Genomic DNA, 12,836 nt, shown 5'->3' on the forward strand with positions numbered 1-12,836 from the left:
GAAGGTGGCATACTTCTAATTACCTTGAATATAGCCCCCACATGCTCCGAAATATGAGCTTTTATAATCAAGGTGGGACATCCATATATCCTCTCCTTGTCATGATGCTATTGTTCATCGATCCCTATTTTAAAGGCTTGTAATGCAAAAATGAAAAATCAACCTCAGTGGCACTTGCCTAATGTTTGGACATCCATATATCCTCTCCTTGTATGGATTGCTCATTTATGCCTCACTTTGGTTAGGAAGACTATAATTTGTAGACTTGTTGGTGATGTATATGGGCATTTATGTGGTCATCATGGCAAAAACCGAGGGAGTTACCTTGGTTGTGTGTCACATTCTCGGTTTCTAACTATTGACATATGTGAATGAAGCCTATAGGTAATTTTGATTTCCACAATTTCATTTCTAGGCAAAGCTCATCGATGGTGATTGCACTCGTCTATGGAGTTACACTATCGTGATGAACAATTTGGTTGGATAATGTCTCCCATATCAATAATCATTTATTATAATCAATCGTTGTTCAATTTAGGTAGATTCATGATCAATTGGTTAATAGTAGAGGTGTTGTTGGTGAACACTTGAGGTCTTATGCATCATAATTGAGTAATTCACGCTTTGTTGAAAGAAATTCAACTAAAGTTATGGCTGGGTTTTTTTTTCTTTGAAATTCCTTAAAGATTAATGTGTCCATTGTTAAACAAAAAATGTTAAAATTAATATAAATTTTACTATAAAATGCTCCCTCGCGACTATAAAGATAAACAATTATAAATTTGACTAGTATATATATATATATATATGTGTGTGTGTGTGTAAATCTCTCTTTTAGAAACTTAAAACTCAGCCTTTATTCCCTCACTCCACATAAACTTGTATTCGTTAAGTATCATTACACTAAAAGTGCACAATAATAATAGAGAGGGTTTGAATCTAACTACAACAAAAAGAGAATTATTATTGAATTGACTTGATAATAAATAACAACTATTATGAAACAAATGTTATAAATTTTAAATCTTATAAAATAGATGTGAGACTCACATATCAATAAGATACAAATATTATAAGACTGACGTAGAAGATACTTTTTCTGAGTAGTTGTAGCATTTTATTTTACTCTGAGAATAAAAAAATTTGCAACTGGCCGTACAAGAAGGAGATGACGGGCTGTGGGTCCGTGAGGCCCGTGAGTCCGTGACACAGTTTAGTACAACTAAGCGGCTCCGAACCTAGACAGTCTTTCCAAAAAGTACTACCCCCCTAGGCCCCAACTATATGTCTGTCGTTTTTTTCTTCTTCTAGTTTTTATCTCTATCACCACATAAAATATAATCCAATTGACAAAATAGTTGGGGGTTCTTTAATCTTTTATCATGTGGTCCTACTCAGTGACCCATTTGTAATGCCTCCCAAGACCACTTACGATACCATGTCAGCAAATGGCCGTGACTTGGGAAAATTCTATTCCTAGAGAACTGTGTTCAAATAAATAATTATAGCACATCAAATTTTACATCTTATTTGTCGTTTTATATATTAGTTTGAACCTGTTTCACATTAGTTTGAACTTATAACTTTAAAAACTGTACATTTTTTTAAAAATCCTCTAGTTTTTTACTATTTCAAAATTGTTAAGACAGCACATTTTAAATAAATTTTTTTAATAAAAAACTAAATAAGTTGTGTGGGGCCTATGAGCCTGACAGTCTCGGCCCATCACGAAACAGGCCCAAGGCCCAGGCCGAGGAGCATAGGCCATTTTTTGTTGTTGTTGTTGGGCTAAATTGGGGGAAGCCTCTTTTCCGAATCCACACCGAGGACCACCTCATCCTCGGCCTGACGAGGGGGATTTTAGGGAGAGACTAACCCCAAAGTAAGCTGTCATTCTCACATTTAATGCATTCAACTAACTCCCCCTGGCCGCATTAATGGGGAGGTAACCCCTTGGCAGGATAACGTTGATCAGAGTGAACCACTTGAGTACCGATAAGGCCTCTGATGGGATGGACGGCCAGATAAGAAGGCAAATAGATGATCAACAGATGGAAAGAGGGGATAGGAAGATGAAAACTATAAAAGAAAAGTTAGTAAAGAAAAAGAAGGAGGGAAAGAAAAAGGGAGAACAATAAGGCCTCCTCGGCCACAGGCCGAGAAGCATCTCCCCCCTTGAAAGAAAAACTCTTAGCATTTTTCTTCGTTACAAGAAAGTTCATGCTTGGTGATCGACGGCCAGCACCTAAACCTTTCACCCCACTCTCTATAAATGTATTGTTTGGGCTTATTGGGCTGAAGGACCCGTCAAAAAAGTTTTTTTTTTTTTTTTTTTAAGTTTTGTAATTTTTGAATTTTTGTTAGAGTAGAATGATAACTTATTTGCATTAACTTATTAGTATTATTTGTTTTCTTAGTATGCAATGGTAACTTTTAAGCTTTCTATTTTTTATATTGTGTGATTTTTTTTTTCTTTTAATTGATACTAAAGTCTAAAATTATGAATAATTAGTTTTGAATTGTGGAAATGTTTTATGGTAAATTTTTATATTTATTATAATATATACACACACACATACATATATATTTTTATTTAAAAATATAAAAAATAGCGGTAAAACCGAAACGGTACACCGGTATTGACCGGTATCCGAAATATACCGTACCGCTGGGCAAACCGGTACAGCCTCCGGTACGGTATTGACTCCCTTGGTTCAAATAAATAATTATAGCACATCAAATTTTACAACTTATTTGTCGTTTTATATATTAGTTTGAACCTGTTTCACATTGGTTTGAACTTATAACTTTAAAAACTGTACATTTTTTTTTTAAATCCTCTAGTTTTTTACTATTTCAAAATTGTTAAGATAGCACATTTTAAACAAATTTTTTTAATAAAAAACTAAATAAGTTGTTATCAAACAAAAATGTAAACACTTTATACCCATATAGATTTACAATTTTTCATTAACCACTTATAATTGCACAAATAAAGTGAAATTGAATATAAGAATGCTTGTGAGCTATCATCAAAGTAGTATGTATGAAATTGTTGCCAACGTTATTGTAAAAAAGTGGGACCCAACCCCTTGAGATTTGAGATTTTTACATGTTCGAGTTGCATTGCATAGTAAACCCAAGCTAGGAAGGTAGATACCTGAAAACGGCCACGGTTGTATCGTATAATTTCGAAATTGTCCTTCCATAAATCCTGCGTATATTCCCCAAATCTTCCTACAATTTTTGTCTCAAAAAGAAACAAGGAACATGAAAATTAAATTTGTACAAGAAAACAAACAAGTGAAATTAATGCATCTAACATGATACAAAGGTTTTTTTTTTTTTTTTTAATAATTATAACTCAATGTTTCCTAACGACAATTTAAATAGTTTTTTGGATTTTGTTTGGAGGCGTATTTGGTTTTTAAAAACTTAGAGCAATGGAAATAAATGGTATGATCCTTAAATCCTAACATGTAGGGTATTTATCAATGCTAATGGGACGTTTTGGGGGGATGCACCATACTTTACATGATAACATGCACATGGACCCATTGATCCATATTGGCCCATCTTGACCATATTTCTTAATAGTGATTTAATAGTGGGTTTAGACATTGGAAAATCTTTTTGGGAGTGTGAGAACAATGAAAATAATGAAAACGATTGATCTTTGATATTGATTGGTCACTTTTTAAGTGACACACATGTTAGGATGTAATGGATCCAATTAGAAAATAAGGTGATGGTATTTGATTGGTTAGGGAGGACGGCCAGATAAGAAGGCAAATAGATGATCAACAGATGGAAAGAGGGGATAGGAAGATGAAAACTATAAAAGAAAAGTTAGTAAAGAAAAAGAAGGAGGGAAAGAAAAAGGGAGAACAATAAGGCCTCCTCGGCCACAGGCCGAGGAGCATCTCCCCCCTTGAAAGAAAAACTCTTAGCATTTTTCTTCGTTACAAGAAAGTTCATGCTTGGTGATCGACGGCCAGCACCTAAACCTTTCACCCCACTCTCTATAAATGTATTGTTTGGGCTTATTGGGCTGAAGGACCCGTCATCCAAAGTCAATCCAAATTGAGTCCCTACAAGTTGTTATCAAACAAAAATGTAAACACTTTATACCCATATAGATTTACAATTTTTCATTAACCACTTATAATTGCACAAATAAAGTGAAATTGAATATAAGAAATGCTTGTGAGCTATCATCAAAGTAGTATGTATGAAATTGCTGCCAACGTTATTGCAAAAAAGTGGGACCCAACCCCTTGAGATTTGAGATTTTTACATGTTCGAGTTGCATTGCATAGTAAACCCAAGCTAGGAAGGAAGGTAGATACCTGAAAACGGCCACGGTTGTATCGTATAATTTCGAAATTGTCCTTCCATAAATCCTGCGTATATTCCCCAAATCTTCCTACAATTTTTGTCTCAAAAAGAAACAAGGAACATGAAAATTAAATTTGTACAAGAAAACAAACAAGTGAAATTAATGCATCTAACATGATACAAAGGGGTTTTTTTTTTTAATAATTATAACTCAATGTTTCCTAACGACAATTTAAATAGTTTTTTGGATTTTGTTTGGAGGCGTATTTGGTTTTTAAAAACTTAGAGCAATGGAAATAAATGGTATGATCCTTAAATCCTAACATGTAAGGTATTTATCAATGCTAATGGGACGTTTTGGGGGGATGCACCATACTTTACATGATAACATGCACATGGACCCATTGATCCATATTGGCCCATCTTGACCATATTTCTTAATAGTGATTTAATAGTGGGTTTAGACATTGGAAAATCTTTTTGGGAGTGTGAGAACAATGAAAATAATGAAAACGATTGATCTTTGATATTGATTGGTCACTTTTTAAGTGACACACATGTTAGGATGTAATGGATCCAATTAGAAAATAAGGTGATGGTATTTGATTGGTTAGGGATGCTCAAATATAAGCAAAAGACTAAAAGAGGTGATTACTGATTAGGAGAGAGCAATTTTTTGGCTGTTTGTTTTTGGGAGCTTTAAATAAATGGTGAAGATGGGGTGTCCTTTCACATGGGACTTTGTCAGGTTTTGAAGATTACAAATACAAAATCGTTGCCTTTGGGAGAGCTTGAATTTGTTACTAATTGTTTTTTTTAGAGAGAGCAACCAAAATGAAAAAGCATCTTCAATGGACTCAGTCTCAATCTCAACTACTAGCTGAGAGAGAGAGAGAGAGAGAGAGAGAGAGAGAGACAGAACATTTTGTTCCAACTACGCTGCGCATGTGGTGGGTTATTTAGTTTCAATTTTTCGACTCAAGTCTCGAACACTGTTATTTTCTCCCAAACTTTCTATCTTTGCCCTCGGCGGCTGCCAGACTACCCCTAGTTATTCACGGAATCACTTAAATTATGTTTTGTTCATTAAAAAAATAACATAAAATTTTGCACCATTTTTCTTTTTAAATACTAGTAATAGTTTACGACAATAGAAAATGTTTCACGTCTAAATATTTTCACAACAATATTAAGTGCCTCATGATTATGAGCTGTTATAAACTTAAAAATTTGTTTTGAATGTAAAAAATACTATGATTTGTTATGAATGTATTGCTTCTTTTAAAAAATATGTTGTAATCTATTATTATCTATAAAATGATTCTCCTCTTTTCACTGAACTTTTATGTTGTTCAAAAATATCTTTAAACCTTACATTTAACAGCGAAAAAACTTGAAGACAGCCCAATAAATATATTTCAAACTCTACTTAAATGTCTAAAAATATGGCACTTTTCTATTAAAAAAGACTTATCACCACCGCGCATCCTTGACGCGATCGATAGTCACTTCACAAATATAAGTACTTATGAGATGTGGGGGGTAAGGGGCAGGGTTCAAGTCTGCAAGAGGAAATTTTTTACACATATATATTTAGATTAAGTTATAGTTGAATTTTTATTTTGCATAAAAAATATAAATTAAAATTAAAAACTTATCCAAAATTTTTTTTAAAGGAAAATTATGTAAAAGTGGTGTTGATCAAGCATAATTTAAAATTTTAATCTAAAAAAAAAAAATCTTAGTAAGTTGTGTTTTAGGTGGATTTTATTTTATTTTTTCGAACTACCAAAATGTTAAAAACACTTCTGTCTTTTTCCCTTTTTATTTATATCTATGATATGATAATATGAAATGTTTATTGGGATCTTCGTCTTGAAATTACTAGAGAGAACGAATGGGTGGTTTGGAGCACAAAGTTCTGAGATATGCCCATGGTTTAAAACGCAAATGGCTAAGGTTTTACTTATTTTAAACTGCAGCATTGACTGTTCACACTTGACTGGATATTGATTCATATGGCCAAGCTTTTGAAGCAATTTTATTATATTTGTTCCCCTCAAAAAAAAAATCTTTATTATATTTGTAAGCTTTTAACGTATCAAACTCAAAAATCAAAAACTTAATTTGATGGTCTCTATTTTCGATACTTCGAAATTATAATGAAGCCCAGTTTAATCTTCTTCGCTGAAATTCAGATACGTCTTGGATTCCAATTACTCAAGAACAGTTATTTTCCACACTTTTATCTTTTGCCTTTGCTACTAGCTAGCCGCCTACTACAAGCTTTACCTTTTTAGGTGAATAATTAAATCTGATTCTTCCAAAATCCTTTCTTTTCAAGGCCAATCCGGTCAGCTTTATGTTTTTTTTTTAATTATCTTCACGGATTTGAGATAAGATTTGGTTAGTTGCATTTACGTACCAAATTGAATGACTCCTTTACACAAAGCCTCCAATCCACAAATAGATTTGTGAACGTATTAGGATTTAATCACAAGGCCCCTCATTTAACATTAATTCTAGATGAATTGATATAGTACGAAATTGATGTTACAATAATTATAATTAGCTATCTCAGATATTATGAAAAAAATAGTAAAATTTGTTGTGTTTGTAACATTGTTACATGTTCAATTACACTACTTTTAGAACAATAAATTGATTAGCATTTACAAACACTTACACCTTGGTTAGTTGGTAGCCGGCCTCTTAATTAGATAGATTTCCCAATAATTAAAACTTAAGAGTTAAGATCATCTTTTTAAGCTCTTTCCCATAAAAGAAAATAATAAAGATTCTCATATGAATTTTACCGTATTATGTTTATAAACTGATGTAATAATAAATATGATTGACCAATGTCAACAACATAGTAGATGAGTATCATAATTACTTTGTTTTTCAATAAGGTGCTTAAAACAATGTTTAAAATTACGGTTTAATTAACGAGTGTCGAAATGCATTAGTTAAACTTGAATTTTTATTGCAACTAATCAATTCTTTTTAGGGAGTTGAGCAACATTTAGTTAAACCGAAATGTTTTTATTAATTTTTGCTACTTCTCAACATAGTAAGACTTGCTCAACTTATTCTTAATAAGTGCACTTTGACACCTATTAATGAAAGCCTTAAAACAACAACAACAACAACAACAATAATAATAATAAGGAAATGTTAACGAATGCCGTTAGGGCATTGGTTAAGAATCCATTTTAAGAAAGTTTTGATATCACTTTTATGGGAAATGAAAAAAGTTGTCAAAACATTAATTTTTTTTTTCTCATAAAAACTTTCGTTAATTGGATTGTTAACCAATGTCCTACGTAACTCGTTAACATGACCCATAATAATAAGCAACATTTCTTTTTTGAAGCTATTGTCTTGTCACCTTATCCGACTAGATAGATTTTAAACACTCCTTTATTAGAAGTAAGCAGTGATGTCTCACCAAGCTTGCTATAGAGTTTCTTTTTATTTTTTTTGGTAAACACTATAGAGTTTCAAATATCAAATATGATTGAAAACAAGGGGGTAGCATTTTGTTATACATCCATTTAAATAGTAATTAAAAGACAGTGAAAGTTAAAAGCCTCTTTTCTTAAGATAAGTAGCTAATGGAAAAATAAAAAATAAAAATAGAGCTCAAGTCGCATATAACAAGAAACTATGAAGGATGACATTACAAATGTACAATCACTTGAATCTTAACTTAAATTACTAGTTATTCCGTATGTATCATGATAAAAATCCACTCCTTGTTTTGTTTTTTGTTATTGTTTTTATTAGAACGGTTGAAAAAGCCAACCTCACTTCTTGTGTGAGTATGTTTTATTTATTTATTTGTTAAAAGATAGAAAAACTTTATTTATTTTAATTCATGGGACATTAAATAACTTCTTATTTGTTTTGTTTAGCGTTTTTAAAAGGAGTAAATTATATTATCATACTCTAAGGATTGGGTTAATGTAAATCAGATCCAAGACTTTTCAAAATTAATCAATTTGATCTTTAAAGCCAAACTAGTCCCCAAAACATTTGAGAATAAATAACTAACTGACCTAATAGTGTTTAGAGACTAAGTTAGTTTTATGGACCAAATTTATCAGTTTTAAAAAGTCTTGAATTTGATTGACATTTCACAAGTACGAAGTTATTGTGAGCTGGGGCCGGAGTTTAAGTCTGCAGACTTTATACACATATACACTTAAATTAAATTATAGTAGACTTGTTAAAAAAAAGAGAATTGAGACATAATTGATATTAACTTAAGATAAATGATATTTCTACAACAATTTTATAATATTTTTACACCAAATCTTAAGTAGCATGTTGTTACTAGTTGTTATTGTTGAGGACAAAAAAGTAATCTTAATGTTAGTTTCAAATTTGAATCAATAACAACTGCCCCATTTATATAAGTGGAATTTACCCTTCAAAATCTTTGCTATTCTACTTTTCAAAAAGCATACACTAGTATTATATACAGGTTATCACAGAATAAATCTACCTACGGTTAGGTCAGCATATCACTATCCTTCAAAATTGCTACGAAAACAGCAGACATTAACCTTGTAATTATCTCCAAAACCAATGGCACTTTCCAAACCACATCCTTATATAACCCTCTTCTCTGCCCACTATCTCAATCCCCCAAAACTTGCTCTCATTTTCAAAAAAAAAAAAAACAAAAACAAAAACAAAACAAAGTAGTCTCTTCAGTCACTTTTTCCATCACTTTCTAGGGGAAAAAAAAATGTCAGCCGGACTCGGAAAATGCAGCAAAATCCGCCACATTGTGAGGCTCCGCCAAATGCTGAGACGGTGGCGCAACAAGGCACGGCTTTCAGCCAATCGCATACCGTCCGATGTGCCGGCGGGACACGTGGCGGTCTGCGTGGGCAGCAGTTGCAGGAGATTCGTGGTGCGCGCGACGCACCTGAACCACCCCATCTTCAAAAAGCTCCTGGTCCAAGCCGAAGAGGAGTACGGCTTCAACAACCAAGGCCCGCTGGCGATTCCGTGCGACGAGTCGCTATTCGAGGAAGTGCTCCGATTCATTTCGCGATCCGAGTCGGGTAAGAACGGTAACAACCCGACCCGGTTCGTGAATCTCGAGGATTTTCAGAGGTACTGCCACGTGGGCATCCGTAACAACCTTGACTTCTGGCCTGAATCTCGACCGTTGCTTCATGGGATCGCCGACAAAACTATCTGGTAACGCTTTTCGGAGAAATTTATATTTGAAAAAAAAAAAAAAAAAAGGAAAACGCTTTGTTTCCGACCCGGGTGTGACTCAGTCCGAGTTAGCTCGCCTCCACGGAAAGAAAATAAGAAGTAGCCAGCTGAGTATAATACTTGCAAAAAGAATTGCAACTGACTCGGCCGAGTTAACTAACCCAGTTGGGGATTTTTACTCTTTACTTTTTATTGAATTTTTACTTTTTTACTATTGGGCTGTGAGAGCGAGGGTAAAAAAATTATATGATACTGTAATTGGCTCCGGAGAAAGCTACGGAGATGGCAAAATGGGTGGGCGAGTTATCCACCGAGTCGTCCCGGGTTCGGATCGGAGTGGAGGCCAGAAGATTTATTGATAACTCAATCAACATTGTGAGAGAGAAAGAGGAGGCGCTTGAAATTTCAAGCAAAGAGAGGGAAAAAAAAAAATTTGATTAGTGGATTGGTGGGGAGGGGGAGGTCACTTTTGTAAATTCATGTTATTTATTGATTGATTAATGGAAAAATTGTAGAGAAAATATTCTGCCATGATGATTGTCCATTATCTCGGTAATACTTTGTTATCTGACAACTAACACGATCATTAGTTTTATAAATTATTAACAGTACGTCGGTTTTTTTTTTTTTTAATAATTGAGTATTTTTTTTGTTTGTGTTTTTTAAAATTATGGTGAAGATTTCAATCATGGTAGCCGTTGTGGGAGTTATAATGACACCAACCCACGTGAAAGCAAAGCAAGCCTTCCTCTTCCATTTGCTGTGTTTCTTTCACCTGATATGTTTTGTCTTTAACCTTTGTTTTTTCTTATAAAACTAGTGCCATTCTTTTTTTATCACAGGTTTTTTTTTTAATGTGTAAATAAGAAGATTCGATTTTTGAAATTATAATTCATATGAAGTGGATGCCACTGGATTGGACGGACCAATAAAAGGATGGTTGGGGTTGGGATTGGGATGATCCGCAAAAAAAGGCTAATGCATGTGCTTCAAGTCATGAACTGTGTACACTGGATAAAGCAGCTTGCACAGTAAAGTTTTTTTTTTAAAATAAATAATTCCATAGCTACAAAGAAAAAGATTTAACTCGAATTTTTTTTAATATTTAATTTAATTTACTTAATCTCATAAATCAGAGTAATAGACTTGAGTACTAGACAAACACTTTTTATTTGAACGGAAGCTACCAAAAGAGCATCTTAGCTATATAATTTAGGGAGCCAATAGTTTAGGAGTGTATAACAATTTAAATTCAAAGGTTTGAAACTTAAAACCTTTGTTATATCTTGAGTTTAATTTGTTATTTTAAAACTATAAGATTTTCTTTGTTATATATTCAAACTTTATGATTTAAAATGCAATTCCTCCCATTAATTTGTTTTTCGCAAGTGATCAGATAGATGAAAGGATTAAATTTTGATTTTGATTTTTTTAAAACAAAGTGCCAGTGGACCAAAACGGCCATTGACCCGTGTGAAAGGGGATATGAAAATTGTTCTTCAAAGACTGATCTGTAAACTCGAATAATAGTTATGAGCTTAGTTGCAGTGATCTTCCAAGGTGTTCATGATTATGATTAAGCCAGTAGCAATAACTTTTGGATGGGCCATAGAGGAGAGGAAGTCAAGATGATTGGCCAACCATACCCTACCCAAATTATGGACCTTTAACTTGATCGTGAACCTTGTATTTCTTAGTTTGAAATCTAAATTTTAGGACCCAAAAGCAGGCGTTTTTTTTTTTTTTTTGCCTACAGCACTACGAATTATAGCCCATAATCATTATATTTGTCTGTTCTATTTGACCTTTGACTCTGCCTCTTGTTTTCAATGGGCTATAACACCAGCAAGTGGGCTTTTTTTTCCGATAATATTTCATCAATTCTACTCTATTTTTTCTCTTTTCCGCTGAATCCAAACCGATCATGAATTTATCAATTTTTGCATAATTTTCTCCTAAAAAAAAGATTTCAGTAGATTATTGTTCATCAAAACTCAAAATATTTCAATGTCTAATAAAATAAGTTTATGTCAAATTATTTTACTTTATATCAGATTTTTGACAAACTTTATCTTTTTAAGTTTCATTTGTTACTTGGGTACTATTTTCAGTCACCACATCAATTTATACCACTTTATTATTAGTTAAACTCCACAATAAATCATCATGTCCGTTTGGATTGGGCTGAAGTCAATCAATTTTTTACTGTTTATTAACTGTTGCGGCTACTATTCATGATCAGTAGTCACAATATTTGATTTTTTTTTTTACAAATTTTACTGTTTATAGACCCACAAATTTCATTTTTTAACAACTTTTTGATTAAAAATAAGTCCTCCGATACTATTTACGCATTTAAAAATTATTTGTTATAGTATTTTTCAGTTTTCAATTTTCAATTATGTCTAAACGACCCTTAACTATACATGTTAACATTTTCTATCAAATAAATTGACCAGTCAGTATAAGTGGATAGAATAATTGCGACAGACGATAGTGTATAATGGATATAAACGGGTATACAATGGAGTAGCACTACACATCCAAATTGTTCGTGTTGAATTACATTGATACTGTGGCGATCCACCGCGTACAGAGACAATCCTCGTTGAAACTTGAAAGTGACAAGCTTTGTACCTTCGCAGAATGCCATGTGAAAATTTGACTTTAACATTGCCAACAGTTTTAGAAAATGGGCGTCAAAATCGAAACTTTAAAACCATGCTTTTGAGTCCAAGTAATGAAATCTTGAAAGGTGTGTAGGGTTGAAGAATCATTCTGAAAGTAGTAGAACCAGTGGCAGTGCAGAATTGTCACTTTCTTTTGAAGTGTATTCAGTAGAGGAAAAATGAGTGTCAGGTTAGGCAGGAATTTGTATTCAATGGCCTTGGTGGGTCTAACCACAATCGAATGGGGATCGGATTAGGCAGGATTTTGCTTTCTATTGAATTGGACGGTTTGATAAATGGAACACGACTCATAACGAATGGCTTTGCCACAAATTAATTCGTTATAGTGGAAGGAAAAGAAAAAGGGAAGAGGGGGGGGGGGGGTGATGATATTATGTGTAACGATCCAGTTTGGATATTTTGTGTTGTTGAAACTTATTGCTCAACAATTACAGGAACCTAATGAATACATTTATTATGATTTGAATTGGGTATATCTATAGATAAAGAAACCAGTATGCTGAAGCATTGAACTTAACTAGAGCATTTATTTTGTGTTTTTTAATGACCCATTGCCTATGTTTGAAAATT

At 33.1% G+C, this 12,836-nt stretch overlaps 1 protein-coding gene across 1 annotated transcript; it reads left to right on the forward strand.

Annotated features, from left to right (window-relative positions):
- Positions 1-8,857: 8,857 nt before the first annotated feature.
- LOC112012151 (auxin-induced protein 6B) lies at positions 8,858-10,107 on the forward strand. Its single transcript, XM_024044533.2, has one exon. It carries the CDS (start codon positions 9,095-9,097, stop codon positions 9,557-9,559), a length of 465 nt encoding a protein of 154 aa, XP_023900301.1. The 5' UTR covers positions 8,858-9,094; the 3' UTR covers positions 9,560-10,107.
- Positions 10,108-12,836: the final 2,729 nt, after the last annotated feature.

This window comes from Quercus suber, unplaced genomic scaffold (assembly GCF_002906115.3).
Source record: "Quercus suber isolate HL8 unplaced genomic scaffold, Cork oak 2.0 scaffold_475, whole genome shotgun sequence".
Taxonomy (NCBI): Eukaryota; Viridiplantae; Streptophyta; class Magnoliopsida; order Fagales; family Fagaceae; genus Quercus; species Quercus suber.

Excerpts from the sequence above, each read along its gene's own strand:
- LOC112012151 (XM_024044533.2), top strand. The coding sequence starts at position 9,095 with ATGTCAGCCGGACTCGGAAAATGCAGCAAAATCCGCCACATTGTGAGG.